The following is a 25,804-nucleotide window of genomic DNA, read 5'->3' as shown; positions in this document are numbered from 1 at the left end:
TAACAATGAGTGACTTACCTGAACAGGTGTCAGCTGGACTCTTGGGTCAAAAACTCTCAGCTTTTTGTCCTAGAAAACAGATGAGAAACGTACATCTGGGTTACTTTGGAGGTGGGGGAAGGGAGGCTGCAGAACAATCATCGGAACAACAAAGGAATTACGACAAATCCTTAGATTTAAACAGTTGAAAAACATGTGTTCATTTCTACCCATTAGTCATTTAAATCCTGACAGGCTTTTGGAACTAAATCTCTGAACATTTTGGTAGTACAAGTCACAACAATATTGTGGTATTTCTAGAGGTTCTGCATGATGACAGTAAACCATTATAAAATCCTCAACAACTTCCTTTATCAGACACAGATATTCCAGCAGACACAGTGGGCAATATAACAGGTTTTCCCTTACCATGTGGCCTGAGCAGGGGAAACCCTGCCATCACAAATACCATTGGCTTGCCAAAAACAGTCACTATGGGATTTGATCAGCTTTTAGCATCTGCTGCTAGACTTGCAGAACACTTCCCTTTTTAAAAATGTATTATCATTAAAAAAGCCCTTGGCTTATTAGCGCCACAATGTTTGCAGAAATCAAGTTGCATTCAACTATAACGAAGTTGCAGATGGCTACAATGATAAAATAAAAAAAAGGTCTTCATATAGTGTTGATGTAACAACAACACTAAAAGCTAATTCAGTGTTTCCCAATCGCAGTCCTGGGGATCCAAAATGGTGCAAGTTTTAGTTTTTTGCCCTAACACTCACTCACCTGATTCAAACGTTGCCCTAACAGTTACACCCTTGATTGACATAATCAACCTATCATCAAGTCTTTAATTTCAATCAGGTGTGTGACTGCTAGTGCAAAAACAAAAACAGGCGCCCCTTTGGGTCCTGAGGACCAGGATTGGGAAACACTGAGCTAATTAATTCAGCTACCACGGTGACACAAGGGCGGACAGCTTCCGGTAAGAGTAGAGTATTCAGCATGACGGTATGTATCAGATCAGACTAATCCACAGAAAATCGGTATACTGTCCCGGAAAAGGTTCTGTCTTTTCATATAAACCTATTCATTAGGATCTGATTCCAGATCAGCACTCTACTCTATTAGCATTAGGGTTTGAAATGTAGAGCAGTAACCCAGTGACCCCTCAATGACCTTTTGTGTCCCCTTTTCCACCTACTGCCAGTGTTCCTACATACGGCAGTAATCAGTCCAGCCAATCAGAGGGGGGAGTCTCTGAGATTGAGAGGAAATGGGGTGTAATGGGAACAGCCTGTGTCCGAGGACTGTCCTGTGTCAGTATCTGTGTGTCAATACAACAGGGGCTCAGATATCAGGGCAAAACAATGGCAGTCTAACATGCAGCTTAATTGCAGGTAATGACAGAAACAAGCACAGACCAAACACAAAACTCCACCAAGACATAAACATACGTCACTAATCGTCAGGTCTGTGACAGTGACTGACACAAGGACTCGGGATGTAGTTTTGTGAAAAGCTGAATGTGCACACAGAAAATGGGCAGGCGCACAGTCAAATCAAGTTTTCTGGGAGACCCACACCACACACAGACAAACAGTCAAATCCAAGTTAAAGAGAGATTAATGAGTGGAACACACATTCACTGGATACACAGCACCAGTCAAAGGTTTGAACACACATTCACTGGATACACAGCACCAGTCAAAGGTTTGAACACACATTCACTGGATACACAGCACCAGTCAAAGGTTTGAACACACATTCACTGGATACACAGCACCAGTCAAAGGTTTGAACACACATTCACTGGATACACAGCACCAGTCAAAGGTTTGAACACACATTCACTGGATACACAGCACCAGTCAAAGGTTTGAACACACATTCACTGGATACACAGCACCAGTCAAAGGTTTGAACACACATTCACTGGATACACAGCACCAGTCAAAGGTTTGAACACACATTCACTGGATACACAGCACCAGTCAAAGGTTTGAACACACATTCACTGGATACACAGCACCAGTCAAAGGTTTGAACACACATTCACTGGATACACAGCACCAGTCAAAGGTTTGAACACACATTCACTGGATACACAGCACCAGTCAAAGGTTTGAACACACATTTACTGGATACACAGCACCAGTCAAAGGTTCGAACACACATTCTCTGGGTAAGTGTGTCCAAACCTTTGACTGGAACTTTATATGTTGTTTATTTCTTTGAATAACAGAATATTAAACTGGGCTTTTCTTAATTGTAAAGCGCTGTGTGTGTTAATGTGTATGTGTAGCCCACCCACAGGTCAGGACGCCCTTGGCTGCGTCTTTGGGCCTCTGATCCCTGGCTTAGGCCGGGTCACAGACACCACAGTGCCAGCCCCAGTCCAACACAAAGACAACAGACAAAGCAGGCATTCCCAGGACAGGATCTCCAGGCTAGGGCGAACTGTCGGCAAAGTGGACAGATCACTAGCTACACAGGCTATAGCCTTTATTGACCTAAACACACACACACACACACACACACACACACACACACACAGCTGCTGCCTCATCATACACACAAACAGTCTGTCCACACGCACACGCGCACAAACACACCACACCACCTTGCAAACAGAGGCCTATTGGATGCCCTCCCAACTTTGTGCAAAGTAAAGGAGAAACGAAACATCTGATGGAGGTGACGCTGTATGGCTGCACAAACACCTAGGTGAGTGTCCAGTCAAAGGCAGGTAGAAACATACACACTCAGACAATCAAACACAGACCCTCAGATCTTCCTGCCAAAAAGCCCTTCAAAACACTCATACCTTCTAATAAATGCACAGATGGGGTGCCCCGGCTCCTTCTCACACAAACACAGGGGTTAGTGTGTGTGTGTGTGTGTGTGTTTTGAGACAGCAGCTGTTTAATCAAAGTGGCAGAGGGCTCACCTCGTTCTCAGGCTGCCGTTAATGAGTTCTACCCTGCTGTAGAGCTTTATCAATACAAACACACACACACACACACTTCCAACCTCCCCTTCCCAGCCAGTCATGGCAACTGCCCAGCATGAAGCACCAGTGACTGACCTACCCAGACTGTGTGACATCAAGAGGAGTTGGTTCACACACTGATAATAACTAATAACCTTATAAATTGTGAGAGAACATGTGTACAGGATTTACTATCCTGGTTGGGGCCAAAAATCCCAGCAAGAACAATAAACCTAAATAATGTTTTGGCTTAGGGGTTAGGTTGAGGTCAAAAGTTACAATTAGGGTTAGAATCACGATTAGGGTATAGATTTAAGATTAGGTTAGGTATAGGTTAAGATTAGGTATAGATTTAAGATTAGGTTAGGTATAGATTTAAAGTATAGATTTAGGTATAGGTTAAGATTAGGTATAGATTTAAGATTAGGGTTTTAAGGTTAAGGTTAGGGTAAGGGCTAAGATAAATGTTAGCATAAGTTAAGGGGTTTGGGTTATAGGGATACTTCAGGATTTGATTATTTGTGGTAATTTCCGACTCATCCAGAGTTAAACAAACTGAAAGAAAATTGTTTTTGAAAGGCAAAATGTTGCCACCTGCATAGTTTCACAAGCATAGTAAAACAAGCCTAATTGTGTGTAGTCCATCCAATATATTAAAGGAGTCATTTGTAAGATTTCCACCATGCAAAAGCAAATTATCATAAACAGCATTGGGGAAAGATGTCATTTAAAATGTACTGCCCGAAAAGTTTGTTACTCTCAGCATATTCATTACACACTCAATAGATAAAAAAACATATTTGGAAGATGCCTTGAGTTATTTTGCTCAAGATGTTGTGCAGTTGCTAGGGCAAATAATTTGGAATAAAGCCCAGGCAGAAACTCAAATCAATATAGACAGCTCATTTTTGCTATGGAGTAACACATGGGCTGATATTGATCTGAAAAGCTAGCTGGCCATATTCTACCTCCACACTTAAGTTATACATTGAAGTAGCATGGAGGACATTTATTTTGAACCAAACATTTGAATTTCACTATAGTGGTTAATTTAGTATAGGCGCTACCCATACACGGCACGCACAACATGCGTTGATTCCAAATCTTCTCATATACTGCCATATATCCTATTCTATTTCCGTTTCTATTGGCAAGAGAATGGTTAATACAAAACAGAAATCCCTTTTTTTGGCGGTCTCTGTAAAGACAAAATCCAGGTTCCAGACAGAATGCACCTGCCCTCAGCATTGCACCTGCCATTCAAATATTGGATTTGGGAATGACAGTCATTTGTCATTTAAAAGGCTAAGAAATGTCAGTAACTGAGAGCAAATAGCTAACACTTGGCTTGTTTGTGCACACTTTCAGAGTTGACTGTCATTCAAAGCCACTCCAGCATGTGGTTTCAACAATTATGTTGGCACTTTTTTTCTTTTCTTTTTTTTTTTCACATCTGCCTTATAGAGGATGAAGTTTCAACTAGAGGTTACGTTTCAAATTATCATTATCATCTGGTAAGATGTCACAGTCCTTTTTTTGCAGCTCGCTGTTATAGCTGTCTACGCAGGATTGACTGTTGAACGGTGAAAAAACACGTTAACAGGAGCTTTAACATCAGGCTTTACAGACCCCTATGGCTATATAATATATACATCTAGGCACCTAATCTGACTGGTGTTCATTTGAGCTCAGCAACCCACGGTAAACATAGCAAAATCACTTGCAACAACAGCAAATAAGGTAGGAAAATAAGCTGTTCTAATTGGACATGGTTCAGGTATTCCACTTTCTCCCATTAAGGGCCTACTGAACACACCCGGTCATGATGAGACTGCTCACTGTGCCTCTCCGTCTAGTGCAGCGCACCCCCTCCCTTGTTCACCCACTTGGGAGAGCCCAGCTCCAATTGGACACACATGTTGGCAGGGCCTATTTGCTTTAATAAGGGGGATTGGAGAGATTGGAGGGCTTATTATGTTGAAGCCCAGAAAGGACAGAACCTCTGGAGCCCAGACACTCTGATCAAGTGTCACATTTCTCCTCAGCTCAGTTTTTCCCTTTCTGTCTCTCTCCATCACCCTCTCTACACTCTTTCCCCCACACTCGCTCTCTCCCGCTGTCCCTCCTTCTCTCGCTGTGTCCTCCCCTCCCAACCTCCTCCCTCTCCTGCCCTCTCTTTTCAGCCCTGTTTCTCTGAGGCCAGCAGTAGTCCTCAAGGACTATCATCACGTCAGGCATAATGCTGGTCAGAGCACAGGCCCTTATTGACTGACTGATGGGCTAACTCTTTTCTGGTCACCGGGAATACAAACATGGGAAATTACACCCAGTCTGACACACGCAGCTGTTAAAGGCACAGGGCCGTCAGACAGCCTGTCTGTAGGTTTTCGGTCCTGCTCGGCCTGCTGAAAACACCAAGGGTATATGTATTAAGAGGTTTTGCAATAGAAATTGTAAACTACCATTTCTTATAACACAAGTTGAGGAAATGTCCTGGTTTCGGGCGAAATTAAATTAGGTTTGAAAAAACGGCATGTTTCTCTCTCAGCTAATCTGACCATGGTACAGATGACAAACATCTGTATGAGAATAGAAACAGAGTGTGCAAGACAGTGCGAAGGAGGAATATTTGCCACAGCGCATACCTCAAAGGCAGGAACTGTGCAGAAATGAGTTATGTTTAACCCCCGCGGACGAACAGAACCCTGCCTACTCTCCTAGTAAAACTACAACTATTCATGAAACAATTCCACTTCTCCTCATAAATTCCCCTCCCTCTCCATGCCTCCTTCCCATAAACCCCTAACTACCGCGCCCCTTGTACCAACTTTGTAACTGCGCGCACGCACACACACACACACACACACACACACACACACTACATTAACAGCACGATGGGAAAACCCTTCCAGCACTATTAATATTAATATTTACTGAAGAGAGCACACAAGCCTCCATGCACAGGACCGGCTGTCTCCAGGGGTCTTAAATCATCCTATGGGGGGGGGGGCTCCTGGGGGGCCTCCGGGTCCAGGTGAATATTGACCCCACTCCTAAGTATTTTGTTACCTCCACTCTTTAGTTTGCTCAAGGCTGTAACTCCCATAGCCTGTCAGGGAGCAGGGGGGGCAACTAAGACCCCGACTAGACCCTGTCTCACCCCAGGAGAGGCACGGGCAGGGGGGCAGCAAAACATTGTGCAAAGGAAAACAAAAACACGCCTTTGTTATTGAAAAAAACCAGGCAGTCTCCCCGGTTTCAGACCCAATTTTCATCCGTTTGGTGCCTAATGAACATGACCCTGGATGTGTGCAGGGGGTGGGGGTCAGAGGTCACTGGGGTTCTCAGCATGTGGGGCCTAATAGATTCCGCCTTACACGTAACAGCTATGTACAAGGACTCCAGTGCCTCGTTAAGGCCTAATTAATGACACATCCAATTTTCCATTCTGTTTTCCGTTTGAGAGGAGAGAGAGAACTACACTCGCCATACAGACGGGCTGAAGCAATGCTGTTCACAAGTCCTTTCAACACTTAACTCTAACCACTGTGTTGCAACACCGTCACACTGGCTGTTACATCTAAGGCTCATCGCCTCTGACCAATACCGACGGTCTTCATTCCCACCTTAGAACTCAACGTTCCCGATTGGCATTTGTCAGGATCCGTTGTATTCCGGTGGGAAAAGTGGGACAGAGGTAAAGTCAGGGTGTGGGACCTACATCCGGGTTTACAAGTTGCCCCCGCTGGCTCGTTAATGGAATCATCCGCTCATAAACAGGAGCTATTTAAGGGCAGACCCGGTGGCCTGGCCGGGAAGCACCAATCAGGCAAATAGGGGGGTATGGTGTTGCGTTGGCGGCACCTGGTGGGGAGAGGCAGCACCTACAGTCTTCCAACCCAGACTGACAGACTTGACTGGGGTGGGGAAAAAAAGCATTTGGAGAGGCCATTATACTGTATTTTAACGACGGTGTTAGCATTACGCAGCAGCCTCATACCCCGGGATAGTATGCAGTAACTCCTCGTAAAGAGTCAGGATACAACATTGGCTCTCCACAGGTGTGATACGAAAGAGTCATTTCAGACGCAGCTAAATCAGCTGCTAATTACACACCCCGTTTCCTATCTTTTCTAACCGGCTCCTGTGCTAAATGTGGAAGTACTGTATGTGGTAATAACTGTTCCTGTCTAGGACTGACTCACCTTGCAGGAGGAGGCCAGCAGGGAGCCGTCCTGTTTCCAACTCATACTCTGCATCTGCTCGCTGTGCGGCTCCAGAGCTGCAAACAGAGACACACGGGTCAAAAATCTGGGGTCAAAAACGACCAATGAACGCAGGTAAACCACACAGGACAACAAGGCGGTTAAATGGAGAAGGTCAAAGGAGAACAACTCACACTGATTAAAATACACAAAGAACAGAAGGGGTCCGGGATGTAAAGACGGTGGGAAGAAAGCACACAGAAACAAAAGAAAACACAGGGAAGCACAGGACAGGCCAAGACAGGACAGGTCCACACAGGACAGGTCCACACAGGACAGGCCAAGACAGAGCACAGAGTGTAGTAGACGGGATGAAACAGGAGTGAGCACAGGCTGGAAAACCCAAAGCAGTACAGTTAGTTGGTGAAGTTCACACCGGATGAATCAATGGTACCCATGAGACGGGGAGCTTCAGGCGCTGTGGCTGGGTCGAGCACAGCAGAGCACGTGTGGCTTATGACGATGATCGTAAAGAGACTACATGGGAATGCTGAAGAAAGACTCGGTCTGTCTGTCCTGCTCTGTCTCCACATCTCTCTCCATCTCGTCTCTTTCTGTGTGTTCTCGCACTCTGTCTTTCCCTGTGTGAGTGTGTGTGCGTGTGTGCGCGCACGTGCACGTTGAGATTCACCCTGAAGAACTCAAACAACATCCACAACAGGGTCAGGGAGGGGTGGTGGGGCAGTGATGGAAAGGCAGGATGCAGCCTGTAGGGGGCAGCAGTGAGCAGCACCTGGGTCAGGTTAGCCTTCATCATCATTAATCTGGCTCTGGAAGCAGATCTGCCCCAGGGAAAACACGATGCGATCGTTCGATTTAAAGAAAATGGAGCTCACGTCCCAACACGGAGATCACACCGTTGGAGAGTGAAATGTAGCAGTTAAAGTAAGGCTTAAATTAAGGTTAGGGTTAGGTGGAGCCCATCGTCATGGCCAGGCAGGGGTGTAAAAAGAACAAAGTAGAAGTACTCAGCTGCGTTCACCAGTTTTGGGAAGTTCCTAAAGAAGGGTTAAATGACCATGTAAACAGAGTTCATAACTCATCAGTGTCCTTAATTGATCATTTACACTCTTCCTTTTTATTTAATTGATCACTAGTTAGTTTTGAACTCCCTTTACCTGGTTATTTAGATCTTAATTAGATACTTCCTAAAACTGGTGAACACAGCCGAACCCAGTTGAGTACTTTTACTTTGTACTTTTTACACCTCTGCGGTCAGGTGTTTTAAAACCTGGTTGTGTCATATGGACCGTAAAGGGTGTTGCAACTTATTTCAGCACCATCCGGGGTGGATGGACAGGATGGCAAAAGTGTTGCCTTGAATTTTTGCACTCTAGTGACTGCTTGTGGTAGGCTGATTGTCGGCAAGCTCAGTCCTGGTTGTTGGCCAGAAACTGTGCTCTCCTTCAAGGAATGGTGTATCGCCAAATACTTGCTAGTTACTGAGCAGTATGATAAGAAAAAGAAAGGTGAGTCAATCTGAGGAAATCTATGACTCTCCCGAACGACAGTTGCTGCAATGAGGCAAGGCTATAATAACGAATTGGTCATCAAGAAATTGCGAGGGAAGAAAAACTGGTTTAATGTTAGGATAGGAGATAAGATCAGGGCTTGCCGGTAGGGACTAGCGCTAACCGTGGTCAAATGAGAGAATTCAAACCATTTAAATAGCGTATGCTCCATCCAAACCATTATGCCAAACAATTTCTGTATTGGTGCAGATCTGCCTCCAGGACAGGACTCATGATGAACAACTTTAACCTGCAATGGGGCCGGGTATGGCTGGGTGTAAGGCAGTCACGGCCCACCCAGACAGAGAGCCACTGAGACTGAAAAGAGGCTGAAATTACCTCAACCGCTCTCCGGCAGCAGAGACAGCACAGACTGCCTGTCTGACAGGGAGTCACCCTGAGGAAACCAAACGCTATGAAGACAAAACCGCCTCCCACCACCCCAACATAGACATACGTTACACACAAATAACAGAGACATTGTATACATAGAATACAATACAGAACAAAAGATGGACGGACAGTGTCGGGCATTCAACATTACTGACATGGAGCAGACTGAAACCAATTTCATGGGACTGGATGACTGGTTGACTGACTGGCTGGCTGACTGTTAGTGTGTGTATTTTTACTACATTCATGCATTTCTTTGTTTGCGGCATAGACTGTTTGTGTCTCACAATTACATTAAAAGGGCAATATGAAAGATTTTTACTGTACTACTTCAAATAAAAATAACCAGTAGACATTTGCAGTTAATGTTTGAAGTTAATGTTTCAAATAATCTGAGTGACTGACATTCCCCATTTAAACGTTCTCACCGGGCCGTCTGTCAGTTTGCATTGACTTGAAATCTTATACTCGCTTTAGACACTCACAGTCCTGTCCTTCCCACTCTAAACCACCCGGGACCAGCTGTTACTACACTGGTTTCGTTCAGTATGGGAAGACAAGGACAAGTTGTACATTGTAGAGTACTTGTAGTGAGTGCATTCCCCCCTTGGGAATCGAACTCAACCCTGGCACTGCAAGCCCACTGACTCACCTTGCAGGAGGAGGCCAGCAGAGCTGCAATGGACTGAGCTGCAATGGAGCATCTTTAACCATCTGCGTCTACAGAAGCCTGCATCTATTCTCCATGCCTGCATGTGTAACGCTCTTCCGTTCCTTCCCTCTACAGTACCTGCTAGCGGTGCATCGGGGCGGCTGGCGTCCCAAATCTGGACGGTCTTGGAGGAGCCAACGGCCAGCAGGCCAGAGGAGGTGGGGTGGAAGCTGAGCAGTTCCAGACGCCCCTCCCTGGGACATAGGGTAACCTCCGCCTCGCCCGGCTGCTCCTGGTCTGGGTCACGCACACGCCAGAGCTTTACCTGGACGGACACGTGTAACGAAAAGAAAATGCGCTTTTCAATTACCTTGTTATGCTGAGTAAAGAGAGAGAAACAGGCGTAATGAGTGATTATCATATCAGGTGAATTGGCTCTGCCAAAGACATGAAGAGGGTGGGCAAAGGGCCACGTTACAGAAATGCGGTATACAACATGTAAATGGCGTATAACAACATGTAAATGGCGTATAACAACATGTAAATGCTACATTAGATAGACATGCATCATTTTCAAATGGGGTTTGAGGTTCAAAGATTGTGACCCACTCAATGTCCATTTGCAATTGAAGGCAATTACCTAAACGGATCTGACCCCTTCACACCAGCTACAATCACCATAATCCCCTAAAGTATTGTTTATGAGCAGTCAGTTCACATCAAACAGCCCTGACACCACAACTCCAGCTAACTAAGTATGCCCATAACCAAGCATTTTCTGTAAACCTTGGAGGCTTCAATACTAAAGCTACTGGACCCTGAATACAACATGGGTTCACTAGCAGCCTAATGGAGGATGAAGGTGACTAAACCCTGGGTTCATTAACAGCCTTGCAGAGGATTAATGTGACTAAACACTGGGTTCATTAACAGCTCAGCAGAAGATGAAGGGTACTAAACCCTGGGTTCATTAACAAACTAGTAGAGGATAAATGTCACTAAACCCTGGGTTCATTAACAGCCTAGCGGAGAATAAAGATGACTAAACCCTGGGTTCATTAACAAGCTAGCAGAGTATGAAAGTGACTAAACCCTGGGTTCATTAACAGCTCAGCAGAAGATGAAGGGTACTAAACCCTGGGTTCATTAACAAACTAGTAGAGGATAAAGATGACTAAACCCTGGGTTCATTAACAAGCTAGAAGAGTATGAAAGTGACTAAACCCTGGGCTCATTAACAGCCTAGCAGAGGAAAAATCCACTAAACCTTGGATTTACACTTGAGTACACAATCATTCTGCATTTTGCAGACACCTGTGCTGAGTCACTAGAATGCAATGAGACCAGGAAATACATCTATACCCTACCACCTTCCTGGTTGATGCAGGTCAATTTGGATTGCCCATTGGGCTTTCTAACAATTTCTAGACTGTGGTGGTCACCTTGGTGCTACAAAAAACTTAAACCACATGGAAGATCCCTGAGAGCAACTGCACAGTGTTCATAAGGTGCCTTCAGAAAGTATACAGACCCCTACACTTTCGCCACATATTGTCATGTTATTGACTTTATATAAAATTGATTCAATTTCTTTACAACCAATCTACACACAATACCCCATGATGACAAATCAAAAACATTTGTAGAAGTCACAGGTTTGAGTCTTCTTGGTTATGCCTCAACCAGCTTTCCACACAGTTTCTTCCTTGTAGATTCTCTGAGGCTCTGTTAGAATGGATGGGGAGCTGCAATCTCCAGATCTCCACAGAGATGTACAATCGGATTTAAGTCCAGGCCTTGGCAACCTTCACTCCTTTAGCTTTTTTTTTTTATAACCTTCTTCAGGTCTACGCCTTCTACCTCTGAGGTACACAAAGAGTTCCTTTGATGTCATGGCTTGATTTTTGCTCTGAGTTGTGTGCCTTTCTACATCAGTTTAAATCAATTGAATTTGCAATATAGGTAGACTCAAGTCAACTCTAGAGACAGTACAAGGATGATCAAAGGATGCATCTGACCTCAATTTGGAATGTTATGGCAAAAGGTCTGAATATTTATGTACATGAGATCAGTTTTTCATTTTCATTAAATGGGAAAAACATGTTTTTGCTTTTTATTATGGGGCAATATGTGTAGACTGATTGCAAAACTATATTACATATATATAAATAAATGAAGTCTATAAAACAACATTTGGACAAAGTGAAGGGTTCTGAATACCTTCAGAAGGTACTATATATCTTGTTTTTTATACATTCAAACCATTACCTTCCAAAACGTAACTCGTTACATCCCTGGCTGTCCAATAAAAAGTCCTGATGGCATGGCTTGTCAGGCACTGTGCAATGGGTTCGTGTTAGAAAAAGATCTTGGCTCCTTTCTAAACATAGCAATGTGAATGTAAATAGGACTCGGACCACAAAAATGTCCTAAAAAATATGTGCCTTCATTAAAAAAAGGGCAGGGTGGATACAAAGGGAAGCAAGTTATTTTGCTTTTATTCAGCAAGACTTAAGGACGATATCTGACCTGATTCTTGAAAATAGGCGTATGTGAAAACGCCCTAAAACAATATGGCTTCCTGGCAAGGGATGAAAGGGCAGATTCAAGTAGCCTGGCGGAGTCCAGGACGGCTCTACAGATGCTGGGTACCATACCTAACTGAGGGGTGAAGCTCAAGGCCCAGTGTGAGGCTTTACTGTATATGTTTTATTGAGCCCTCAGCAGACCCTGCCTCTGAGAGCACACACACATGTTCATACAGGAGCGTGCAATCACATGCACAATCGCGCACACACATGAAGCTCGTAGGTAAGTTGGACTCTAGAGTGACTTCATGACTTTCTCATCAGTAAGCACCATTGCCCCAAGTCTTATACCATGCAGAAATACAACCATACGAATAACAAGATCCCTTCCCTTCAGCGATCCTTCATCTTACAGTGAGTTGAAAGCATTGTTTTCATCATTTCCTGCATTTTCTAGAAATATGAAACGTAACGAAGCGAGAAGGACACAAGGAAGGAAAGAAGGTGAGCTGCAGTGTCACAGGATGCCAGCAGGAGTTGTGTGACCTGACAGAGGAATGAGGTCAGACAGACAACTTCAGAATGAAAATAACACCTCAAAATCTTGACCTCAAAAACAAACTTTACAAACGCTGGCCTGCCCGTTTCTTACCATGGCAGCAAAAAACACTGTGGCCTCTTGAGTAATTCTAAAAGGAATGATACATTAGCTTGCAGTTGGCCTAGACAAGTGTAGCCTGTATATTCTAGTTGTTTTGAGTTGTTTGGCGGATGGGCAGACTGGAAAGCACACTGATTTGACAGTTCCATCTGGGATGACTGTCTGACTGAGTGGGATGCTGTTAGAACGGGCTGCTTTCAAACAACTGTTTACACAGGACTGGAGCAGTTTTACTAAAACGACTATAACCACCAGCAAACACTGAGCAAAATCAGGCATTCACTGCACATTATAAAGCATAACGATTATTCTGAAAATAGGTGTTTCCTGAGAATGAAGACAGAGTCATAGAGGAATAAAGAGAGACACAAACTGAATGTGGCCTGACCGTTTCATCTGCTGAGCAGGTTGCAAGGAGATCATCGTCAAACGGAGAGAAGTCCAAATCAGTTATCAGATCTGAGAGAGAGAGGGGGATGGAGACGGAGAGAAAAGTGGGGGAACATGAGATTCAGGTCACAAGCATGAGTTTATTTCAAACCAATGGCATTCGTATTGCTGTTTTCATCACTTGGGATCCTTTAAAAAGGGAAACAACAAAAGGTTGATGCATAGCCTGACCCAAGATCTGGTTGTTGTCTTGCAAACATTTTGGTTGTGACAATGTCCACAGGAGTTGGCAAGTCAGACACCAGATGAATTGATGAACGGGACTATGTGAGGCGTTGCCATGGTGAAATTGAAATAATGTACTGTGAAAACACTAGGGAAATGAGACGTGAAGATGGAGGGGAGACAGAGGAATCTTACCAGCATGACATGAGATGGAAGTCACTGCCCACTTGCCATCAGACCCTGGATCCACAGAGGTGAGGCCAAGTATTCCCCCACCTGGTCACAGATGGAGACACACACAAAACACACACAATGTGTCATCTACACAGTCTTTGGTTTTTACTGACATTATCCAAAACAGAGAGAGAATCAAGAAATTAGAGGGATATGCTTTGTGACCATACCTGCTCACGCAGGCTTCAACTGACAGGGAAACACACCAGAAAGACACAGGTAAACATACCATACAGACAGACAGGTAAACACACCAGAAAGACAGACAGGTAAACACACCAGAAAGACAGACAGGTAAACACACCAGAAAGACAGACAGGTAAACACACCAGAAAGACAGACAGGTAAACACACCAGAAAGACAGACAGGTAAACACACCAGAAAGACACAGGTAAACACACCAGAAAGACACAGGTAAACACACCGTACAGACAGACAGGTAAACATACCAGAAAGACACAGGTAAACACACCAGAAAGACACAGGTAAACACACCAGAAAGACAGACAGGTAAACACACCGTACAGACAGACAGGTAAACATACCAGAAAGACAGACAGGTAAACACAACAGAAAGAAAGACAGGTAAACACACCAGAAAGACAGACAGGTAAACACACCAGAAAGACAGACAGGTAAACATACCGTACAGACAGACAGGTAAACATACCAGAAAGACAAACAGGTAAACACACCATGCAGACAGACAGGTAAACATACAAACAGAGAGAAACACAGGTGAACACTAGAGACAGACAAACATACAGAAATAAAGTGAACATATGAAAGAAGCAAACAGGTAAACATACTAGCAAGAGAGAAATGTAAACATACCAGAGACACAGACAAGTAAACATACCAGAGAGACAGACGAATCCTAATAACATAGTCCAGTCTAAACATAGCCAACCCCAACCCAAAACCTGCATACCACTGTTGCCTGATTCACACTACAGAGACAAAACCAGCCAAGGCATGCCGAGGTGTATTGGGCTGGTTACCCACACACCATACAGTAGTTGATGGAACCATGCTTGAAAGGTCATTGTGGAAAGTGAACGTCCAATTCACCACAGTATAGTTTTGGTTGGCTCTATAGCATGAATTACCAATGTGTGTACTGGCTCTATCCTTACCAGCCTGTTCAGTGACGAAGGCCACAAGCCTGGGGCTGGATTTGATGTTTGCCCCCTGGGAGGGAAAGGATCCTGCCCGGACATTACCGATCCAGCCCTGGACACAGACAGACATAAAAAAACAAAGAGGAGATGATGGTATGGTGGGACACTGGAGCTATCATTAGAAAGACGGATACTACAAAATGTCAGTACTGGGCAATTCTGCAGTCAGGTCTCCCTGATCATGAAAAACCTATTTCCAATAAATAACTTTGAATAGATTTTGCAAGTTTGTTTTTTCACAGGCGTTGTCAGATGTCAACATAAGTATTATAAGGAAATTATTTCATGCATGACACCCATACTTTGGCACAACAACACGTCCATAACAGAGAATGTCACATCCTTACTCGTCAAAATGTTCATATGATCATAATTGCTTTTTGTATGCCGATAAGCCATCCTTTAAAAGCGGATATTAACATTTTACCCTAAGGTTCATAGAGTTAGTTTATAAAGGTTTTTATGTTTCTGTTCTACCCAAATTGCCTGTCTGTTTATGTCACAACCATAACAAGAGCACATAATTCGCTTCACCATTAGATCTTTAGATCATTACTTCAAGTATTTTGTTCCACTCGTGAACTGGACCAGCGAGCACCCGCAAACATACCAAAATGTTGAGCCCTGAAATGTATGCTAAAATTATAAAGTAGGGACGAACAGAGTTAACATGCACACCGCAAAACACAATGTAGTGTCTCGGGTTACTGTCTGTTCACTAAAAGAGCGCACGACTAAGTGGAATCCCAAACGTTCCTTTGACAAGTCCACGCAAGAGAACGGCTCACAGTCCTCTGGACAGGCTGCACATCGCTGAGGTGCAGCAGGTCCTAGTCCTCCCAGAATAAACTGTGGATAACCTCACTGCAGAGAGCGATGACACAGCGTATTTCTCCAAACACCCTTGATTCTGTGGTTAGGACAAACTGTCATGCAAGGCTTTTTAAACACACAAACATTCGATCACACACTAAGCTCTGACACAGGAGATTGCTCGCACACAAACCGTGGTGCCAAATGAAACAGCAGAATCTTAAGGAACAGGAAGTGGCTCCCTGCTGTGTGTACTCTAAAACCTCCTTTCACCAGTCAAAAGTAGGATGGCCGTGCTACTGAAAAGCACGCTCTGGGACTCTGCTCCCAAAAACGGTACACACTAACCTTGTCAAACATTCGGCCGAAACACACTGCCCAGACAGCGTCTGAGGCTCAGGCAGGCAAAACAGATAGTTTCTCTCTGGAAACACAGCTGCTTCATGAACAGAAAGGAACCCACATGCACTCAGTGCCTATTTCTCCCCACTCAATCTCTCTCCACACCGATCTCACTCCCCTCACAATGCTCCCCCATCCCTCTCCCTCACCTCTCTCCCTCACCTTCTTTCAACTCCATCCTCCTCTCCCTTTCCCACCTCCCCACCATTCAGAATCAGAGATCAACTCTGCAGCTGAAACTCACTCAAACCATAAGGAGACTCGCTACACAGAAATGAATAACCCATCTAGTAAAAACAACCTAGTTATAACACCACCGTTTATTCACACCACTTTGGCCCATGAGGGCCCACCCAAGATAGTGGCTTATATAGAAAAGTGAACTAAACTCTTATAAAAGAGTAGCTCGTGGTGCCGCTCAGCCAATTCTTGACTTGGAACTAATACTGTGTTTGACCCCCTTTCGCCTTCAGAACTGCCTTAATTCTACGTGGCATTGATTCAACAAGGTGCTGAAAGCATTCTTTACAAATGTTGGCCCATATTGATAGGATAGCATCTTGCAGTTGATGGAGATTTGTGGGATGAACATCCAGGGCACGAAGCTCCCGTTCCACCATATCCCAAAGATGCTCTATTGGGTTGAGATCTGGAGACTGTGGGGGCCATTTCAGTACAGTGAACTCATTGTCATGTTCAAGAAACCAATTTGAAATGATTTGAGATTTGTGACATGGTGCATTATCCTGCTGGAAGTAGCCATCAGAGGATGGGTACATGGTGGTCATAAAGGGATGGACATGGTCAGAAACAATGCTCAGGAAGGCTGTGGCATTTAAACAATGCCCAATTGGCACTAAGGGGCCTAAAGTGTGCCAAGAAACACCATTACACCACCAGCCTGCACAGTGGTAATAAGACATGATGGATCCATGTTCTCATTCTGTTTACGCCAAATTCTGACTCTACCATCTGAATGTCTCAACAGAAATCGAGACTCATCAGACCAGGCAACTTTCTTCCAGTCTTCAACTCTCCAATTTTGGTGAGCTCATGCAAATTGTAGCCTCTTTTTCCTATTTGTAGTGGAGATGAGTGGTACCCGGTGGGGTCTTCTGCTGTTGTAGCCCATCCGCCTCAAGGTTGTGTGTGTTGTGGCTTCACAAATGCTTTGCTGCATACCTCGGTTGTAACGAGTGGTTATTTCAGTCAAAGTTGCTCTTCTATCAGCTTGAATCAGTCGGCCCATTCTCCTCTGACCTCTAGCATCAACAAGGCATTTTCGCCCACAGGACTGCCGCATACTGGATGTTTTTCCCTTTTCACACCATTCTTTGTAAACCCTAGAAATGGTTGTGCGTGAAAATCCCAGTAACTGGGCAGATTGTGAAATACTCAGACCGGCCCGGCAGGCACCAACAACCATGCCACGCTCAAAATTGCTTAAATCACCTTACTTTCCCATTCTGACATTCAGTTTGGAGTTAAGGAGATTGTCTTGACCAGGACCACACCCCTAAATGCATTGAAGCAACTGAGATGTGATTGGTTGATAAGATAATTGCATTAATGAGAAATTGAACAGGTGTTCCTAATAATCCTTTAGGTGAGTGTATATCTACAATGTATTTCTTTCCTCACAATTTTGCGACAGATGGAGACATGCACATCTCACAAAGTCATTCTTCTTATCCCACTAATTGCTCAACCCGAAAGTGGACCTATTCCCCAGTGCACAAGTGCTTGGAGAGCTCATTCACTGGCCAACAACTACATTTGAGCTTGCAGGCGCCTGACCTACCAGAAGGAGTTATTACAGCTGATGCAACAAGGGAGCTCGGTTCGACATCCTACCCACATTCTCCCCATCTACTCCGGACAGTCCTAAGTCAACTTGAGCCAAATAGCTGCTGGACAATTAAAGACATCATGCTGCTAAGTAGAGCAGAGATTGTTCAGGCGGTAGCCTCTATCTGTATATATAGGTGGCGTTAGAAGTCCTCAGGATTAAAACCATAGGCTATTTCGTACAAAGGTCCCGCTAGAATAAAGTCCAAAGAGTAAATTGCATCACCAGGATCTAGAAGTTATGTAGTGAAATCGTGCACAATATTTGTAGCAGTTGATTTTGATGTTTGATATTTCTACTGTCTCAGCCAATTGAGGAGGAGGGGTTACAATCACTAAGAGAAGTGATGGCATGGATGTGCAAATTGGAGCCCAGCCCAAACGTGCGTTACTTAATCTACTGCTCTGCTTTTAAATACCCGTATGGAGAAACTAATTCCAAGTAGAATAACTAGCACTGGCCGCATGACACCACTACTGCCTTATTAACATCCACCGGACTAACAGAGACGAGATTTGAACATGTATAATATAATGCACAAAATAATAGATTAACTTGACAAATCAAAGCTAAACATTATGATTCTTGTATAATGTTAACCGGTTATACTGCGGGTGCTACGTGAAAGAATTAGGATACAGTGGCAACACCGTAGTAATGAGATACCTGATAAGAACCACATCCTAAGCAACATGCAAAACATATGTAATACTGCCCATGGAATTCGCATGGACAATTGAAAGCTAGATAACAATAAACACATGGTTAGTAACCCTGTAATGTGGGGTTTACGCGGTTTACATTTCACTATACCACAGTTTATCTACGAAGATAGTTGCAATACAGCAGTCTTCTTCAGATATGCAGGAAGTTCAATTTCCTCTATATATTTTCAGGCATTCACTGAAAAAACACTCCAACATTGCGAATAATACATGCTAGCGCGCATTTTTTGGAAAGCTGATTACTCACATCTCTCTTAGCGATCTTCGGGGTGGTATTTTTAAATTTAGAGGTCTTGAAACGATTCATTCTCGACACCTAAATTCACTTTCGTGCCTTCCGGTATCTCTGTCTGGTTGATAACAGCACGAGCACTCAGCACACTCCTTTTCAGCTGACAGTTTACTGTCACAACCCAGTATATGGTCTCTGTGAGCGACTCCCTCAACGATCGATTCAAATCCCTGTATACAAGCTACATCAATGACAATTGACCTCGGTGAAATAAAAATGGTGACCTGATTTTTTTTTAAATGTTTTATCCTATTGAGTAAATGTAAAATAATAATAACATTTTAAAAAGTATCACGCACAGTGTCTGAATCCTATATGTTGCAATACAGTGCAAGTTTGTTTTAACTGATGTTTGCAATCTTATAACTAAAATATCTTTACTGGGGGACACCTTCTGCGCATGTCCGTGACACCACTTTCGGACATGCACATGCGCTGTTGCGGCTAAGTAGCAGTACTTCAGTCAGAGGGACAAAAAAATGGCGTCTTCAGCGGCCCGGTGTTCCACACGCTGGATAAGAGTGGCTGTGTCCTCAGGTCATCGTTGCGCTGGATCTCTTATAACCGTTTCTTTCAATGGAGGGGCCAGAAGTCTTTCCACTCTGCCGGCGAAGAGAATATGGCAGGGAGGCACTGCAATATGTGGGGGCTTGGGGAATGCGTTGACATTGGGAGGACTTCCAGGTGAGAAAACTGTCAGTGCACAGCCACAGACAGCGACGGCCTTACAATCAAGTTAGGTTACATAAATGCTAACGATTCTCGTAGTTTCCATTCACCTCTTTGGACACAACTGAAAGTGTCAATCAGTTGTTGACACTTAACATTCTACTAAATAAATATACTTTAGCGTGAATTTTGATGTGCCACGGAAAAGTGATGTCATTGCACAGTTATATGACTAGCGGTTGGCTAGCTTGTAGTACACATCCACAGATTGCTGGGGATGTTAGTTGGGACCTGCATAGCCACATTCATTGTATAAAGCAGCATAAACGATCTTGAACGAACTGTCATGAATGTCTTCCTGTAAAGTATTGTTAAACGCAGTTGAGATCGCTGCATCTTCATTACCATGATTGGATGCCAAGTGGCGTTTTTCTAGAAACATCTCGGGTCAAGACAAGATTATTTAATGGTCAGAAGACAAAAACGAGTTTTGTAATGTATTTGAGTACTCAGTTGTACGGTACAGGTACGGCCATGCCTAGTGTTATAGAACAATTGTGTGATTTAAAGGGCAGGCATGTAGTTGTAGCTAACTTGAAAGTAGATACCAATTTCAGAATCAAGACAACAGTAACACACAGTCCGATTGCCAGGTCAACTCATGTGCTGTTCTTTAACACCTGTTCCAGGTGTTAAATTGCCCCATGTTCTCTGGACGCTGTCCTTCCACACAAGTTCCTCTGCCTCCAACAAACAGGACTTTTACACAGTGTTGGGTGTACCGCGCACCGCCAGCCAGAAAGAGATCAAAAAAGCATATTACCAGGTGTGTGTGAATTAATTAATGACTGATTACTTCTTGTGTTGACTTGCTGGATTGATCCTATGCTGTCAACGCTGAACGAGGATTGTCGTCCCATTTCAGATGGCCAAGAAATATCATCCTGACACCAACAAAGACGACCCTAAGGCAAAGGAGAAATTTGCTAAACTGGCTGAAGCTTATGAGGTTTGACTCGTGTTCCTCTTTTAAACTGGCTGCTTCTTTTAGACACTATTTAGGAATACACTAAGGTGAGAATGAAGGGATAAGTGAAATGGATAGCTCTATTTACGTGACAAAACATCAGAACCGTTTGTCTTCAGTGACTCCCTGACCCCTCCCCCAGGTGCTGGGTGATGAGGTCAAGAGGAAGCAGTATGACACGTATGGGGCTGCAGGGTTTGAAGCAAGTCAGTCAGGCAGCGGTGGACATCAGCAGTACTGGAGTGGACAAACTAGCAGTGTGGATCCAGAGGAGCTGTTCCGAAAGATCTTCGGAGAATTCTCCGGAAGCCGTGGCTTTGGCGAATTCAACGCCATATTTGACCAGCCTCAGGAGGTAATTGATTGTTATGCCATACTGCTTAAAGAGTCAGAGGCTTTGAAGAGGGAGTTAAAACTAATCCAATATATTCCCATGACAAAAGGATCAGTTGGCTGTATGTAGTGTTTTCATTTAAATACTTTGAAGCCTGTACAGTGAATATGCCAAAAAAAGCAGGTTAAACTATTAGTAAAAATTATTGCAGGACCCAGTTTAAATCCTTGTTGCAGACTAGCTCCGGAATCCTGTGGCTTTCTCTGCAATTGACCAGCATCTTCTGTGTTTGGGGGCGTGTAGTCAAATGTGGTTGCCTTTCCCCTTCGCTCTGTAGTAACTCACTGTGGCAAGCGATAACCAGGAGGGCTTTGGGTGTGCTTAATTGTTCTGCTTGCAGTTGCTGTGATGAACCAGAGGCTTAATCACAAAACTGGGAAGAAAACAGGTGCGGGGGGTGGGATGAGTCCAATTAAAAACCACATCAGCTGACAGGTTCCAGTACAACACAAACAAAAGTTCTGACCGCTTCATCAGTCAGTGTTCTGTGATTGAACAAATAGAGGGCATATTGAGTGTTCACACACCAGGAGTGTATCCTTTGTCGACCATCTCTGAGATTCACAGTTGGCCTCTCCTTCCCTCAGTTCATCATGGACCTCACGTTCACCCAAGCTGCTAAGGGTGTCAACAAAGAGATGTCCTTCCACACCGAGGCCAGCTGCCAGCGCTGCAACGGCGGAGGGAGCGAGCCGGGCACCCAGGTCGTGCACTGCCACCACTGCAATGGATCGGGCATGGTGAGAGACAGGTGGCGTGTACGCACCACCGTGATGGAGCAGGATTCCTAGTGAAATGGGCAACTGCGGGTGCGTTTCGTGTCTCACGCATGTATGGTCTCCGCCCCCCGCGCAGGAGACTGTGAACACAGGCCCCTTCGTGATGCGGTCGACATGTCGTCACTGCAGCGGGAAGGGAACCGTGACCTCCACCCCGTGTAAAACCTGTAATGGTACCGGACAGACCCGGCAGAAGAAGACGGTTATGGTGCCTGTGCCAGCAGGTAACGTTGTGCTATAAGTGCCCTCGTCCGGTCACACTGCTTCTGATCAGTAAAATGGGTTTTAGAAAAAAAGCTTTTTACATCAGCAGTTGTCACAAAGTGCTTGTTCAGATACCCAGTCCGACGAGCAGGAAAAACGCCCTAGTAGGGTTGGAACCTAGGAAGAAACCTAGAGAGGAGCCAGAATCTGAGGGGTGGCCAGTCCTGTTATAGCCTTGTTAACTGACTAAAAGACTAAGTGCGCATTACCTTTTTGGGCCAAATCACTTTTTTGGCATGTTCAGATGACTAGCAGATCAATAAATCAGTTTGGACTGTGTACAGACTATTTAGTTAGAACCCAGATCAGCTGAACAACCTGGTGAACAAGGACTGGGGTGACCAGGAGTCATCAGGGCAGGTAGTCCTGAGGTGTATTCCAAGGACTCTAGTCCAAATGGATACCTTCACATAAAATACAGACTGACCCTGGTCCCACAGCACTATTGCAGCGTATAAACTAGGGACTAAGACAGACCTGCCTAGTAGAAAATGTCCTATGAAGTCATCTGGCTGGTGAAACAATGTCTTCTCATATTGCACAGCACAGATTTTTGACCCAGTTAAAACAGAGTAATTCCGCTAGCCAGGTTGGGCCGTGTTAATAACCCTGGAGTTTATTCCATGGTGTTGGATGGCCTCTGCAGGTGTGGAGAATGGTCAAACCGTCAGGATGCCAGTGGGCAAGAAGGAGGTGTTCATTACGTTCCGGGTCCAGAAGAGTCCAGTGTTCAGGCGGGACGGAGCGGACATCCACTCCGACGTCATGATCTCTGTGGCTCAGGCCATCTTGGGAGGCACGGTCCGGACTCAGGGCCTCTACGAGACGATTAACCTCTCGGTGAGATGCACACGCACGCAGGCAGGCAGGCAGGGGGCGGGAAGGCGGGCGGGCGGGCGCGCAGACAGACAGTAACCGTGATTGGTGGATCCTCTTGTAGATCCCTGCTGGGATCCAGACAGACCAGTGGATCCTCCTGAGCGGGAAGGGCGTCGCGCGGGTCAGTGGTTACGGATACGGAGATCACTACGTCCACGTCAAAATCCGCGTCCCTAAGTAAGACACCTCTCCTGTTACAGCACGCCGTGCATGAAAGCCAGCCGCGTTCTGTGTTAGCCGCTCATTTCTCACTGTGTGTTTACAGGACTCTGACGGACAGGCAGCGGGCTCTGCTCATGAGCTACGCGGAGGACGAGACCGATGTGGAGGGGACAGTCAATGGTGTCACCAGCACCGCCACAGGTAGACACAATGGCCCGTGTCGGAGCACCAGGGTCCTGGGTTTCAACACTTGGGTTATTGGGGCATGTGAACCGCTTCTGCTGGGAGCGATGAAACAACAGAGCCCTGTCCGTTTCCATGAAGGGAGGCGGGGCGTAGGGGGCGGCTAGGCGACACGTGCGAGTGTAAACTGGACGGGACCAATGTTAACAGCCTAACATGCAAATACTAAGTGACATCACATCACATAATAAATCAGTAGGAAGGTTCAGTGAACGGGGTGGTGAAGTGTGAGGTATCACAGTAAGGGGAGCGCTTCTCATTTCATTTTTAGGACTTATCCACACTTTACCACTCACAGAAACTTACTGAATAACACATTTGGTGCATGACTGTGCATATTGAGACCCACAGACTGCAGAGGTATCTTCAAATACCTTGATTTAGTCTACAGTTAGAGATCCCAGCTCTGCTTATAAAAGCGGATGACTTCATAAGCGAAAGCTTGGATCCCACAGTACGCATATCTGACCAGGTGGGGGCAGCAGTGCTAAGCGGTCTGAGGCAGGGCAAGCGGGAAAAGGGAGCAAGCTTGAGCAGGGCAAAGGCTTCATATCCAACTTTAAAAAATGGTTTAGCTCCGCCTGACGGTCCCAAACCAGGTAGGGTTTCCCCAAAACATGTCTTTTTTGCTGCTTTTGCACGTCTATGTGGAATACATTGTTGGAACATCTTGGCTCTGGAAGGCACCCGGTTTGTGACACAAAAAAATGCCAGTTAACTGTTTTGCGGCTGTCTGCTGTTTAAACATTGTTACAGAATAGTTAGAAAAGCCAGACTCACTCAGACCAGTGACATGTGATTCTTCAACATGTGGAGGGGGGTTAGTGTGTCCTATGCTTGTCGTGTGTACACATGCAGTGATTCTACACCTGCTGTTTTCATGATACTGATAGGTAAGAGGTCCACTGGTAACTGAGACAAGGTGTTGGAGAGGCCGATTGGACGCTCCCAGAAGACTGCCGCACAGATGGACATAATCACACCCCGGCACTGAACTGGTTAACCCAGATCCAACTTCACACTTTCTCCCAGATCGGTTTACTTGCAGCAGGAGATCATGAACTCGAACACAAAAAGAACATGTTGTTTGCTCCTGTTGCCTGAAACCCAAATCCAAGAGTAAACTAGAGATGTTCGTTATCTTCAGATTGCCAATAGCAGCCGTCAACCAGTCCGATGATGTATTGGTCTATCTTCCGAGAAACACCGTTCTCAGTGATTGCCAAAAGCCCCATGGGATATTTTACCTTCTGTATGCACAGAAAATGCATGCTTTATTTTGAAGGCCTCAGAAGCAATGCAAATCCCTTTTGTTTTGGTGTAAATCCTCTTAATTTCAGATGTAATGTACGCACTGAGTTCTAAGTGATCTGTATGTTGCCCATCTAGCCACAACAAATGAGTTGTATGACCATCAGTTCAGATTGGAATAAGGATATGTTTTGTCTATGGATTTCTATCAAGTGAATCACAGGTAAGATGAATTTCTGTTTGGACCCAGGCTGGTGTGGAGATGCATTTGGGTCAGGTGTGGCTGGAACAGTGCTCCGTCTTCCTACCTTAACTTAACCTTTCCCACTGAACATGATGATTCAGTAAATGAGTAACACACCCATTCTGTATGAACTCATGCCTTTTGTACATAGACAGCTGTTAATACTGCCATCGTACCGATGTGTTACATGTTAGAGAAATAAATCATCTTTAGTAAAAGTAACATTTAAATGAATTTGTCTTAAGCTTTGTTCACACTTCAGGTTTCTGTTCCACAAAAGATAAGCACTGTGTCTGTTTAATGTTACAAATAGCTCAATCTGTGTTCTGACACTGTTCATTTGCTATGAAGGGTGTTTGCTGGTTGGTTCTGTTCACCACGCTGTGATCACTGCAATTGAAGACAACACCAGTTACATTCAAGTAGCTTTTTAAGATTTTTGTTTGGACATGGTGATTTAAAAAAAGGGGGGGGGGGGGGGCACATTTCAAGACTCTTGGTCAGATAGAAGAGAATGTATGAACAAAAGGACAGTATGTCACCAATCACTTTTCAGTTCTAGGTTGATCTAGGATGTTCTTAAACCAAAAGAAGTTATACAAGGAGCACTGGCCATTCTGACAACAACCCAACCCCCTTAACTGGTTGTTCAGTACAGAACCAGTTGTGTAATTTAATGTTACAGAATGCAAAAATCTATTTAAACCAGCTCTGAAAATTCAGTTGCGAAATGAATAGTAATTTGATATTAGTTCAAAAATAATATTAGGGGGGAGTTATAAATTAGGCTGCCTGT

At 44.7% G+C, this 25,804-nt stretch overlaps 2 protein-coding genes across 3 annotated transcripts in view; one reads left to right on the top strand and one right to left on the bottom strand.

Annotated features, from left to right (window-relative positions):
- Positions 1–19,326, bottom strand: part of LOC105008474 (mitochondrial import inner membrane translocase subunit TIM16) — a 164,027-nt gene extending 144,701 nt beyond the window's left edge. Inside the window, exons 1-7 of one of the 2 annotated variants that reach the window (XM_013135783.3) lie at positions 19,052–19,326; positions 14,971–15,067; positions 13,795–13,875; positions 13,373–13,443; positions 9,934–10,120; positions 7,180–7,256; positions 19–69 (exon numbers count right to left, since the gene is read on the bottom strand). In XM_013135783.3, coding sequence (XP_012991237.2) covers positions 19–69; positions 7,180–7,256; positions 9,934–10,120; positions 13,373–13,443; positions 13,795–13,875; positions 14,971–15,067; positions 19,052–19,111 — 624 coding nt within the window. In that variant the 5' untranslated portion in view covers positions 19,112–19,326. The remainder of the gene's footprint in view (positions 1–18; positions 70–7,179; positions 7,257–9,933; positions 10,121–13,372; positions 13,444–13,794; positions 13,876–14,970; positions 15,068–19,051) is intronic. The other variant, XM_013135784.4, reaches the window with a different exon arrangement.
- A 208-nt stretch (positions 19,327–19,534) lies between these two features.
- On the top strand, positions 19,535–25,238 carry dnaja3a (DnaJ heat shock protein family (Hsp40) member A3a). The gene is made up of 10 exons (XM_010864311.3): positions 19,535–19,780; positions 20,455–20,591; positions 20,691–20,774; positions 20,935–21,147; positions 21,774–21,926; positions 22,042–22,189; positions 22,876–23,069; positions 23,170–23,285; positions 23,374–23,471; positions 24,407–25,238. The coding sequence occupies exons 1-10, from the start codon at positions 19,576–19,578 to the stop codon at positions 24,427–24,429; spliced, it is 1,371 nt and encodes a 456-aa protein (XP_010862613.2). The 5' UTR covers positions 19,535–19,575; the 3' UTR covers positions 24,430–25,238.
- The last annotated feature ends 566 nt before the right edge of the window (positions 25,239–25,804 follow it).

This window comes from Esox lucius, chromosome 11 (genome assembly GCF_011004845.1).
Source record: "Esox lucius isolate fEsoLuc1 chromosome 11, fEsoLuc1.pri, whole genome shotgun sequence".
Taxonomy (NCBI): Eukaryota; Metazoa; Chordata; class Actinopteri; order Esociformes; family Esocidae; genus Esox; species Esox lucius.
This window is presented reverse-complemented; position numbering and strand designations above follow the sequence as displayed.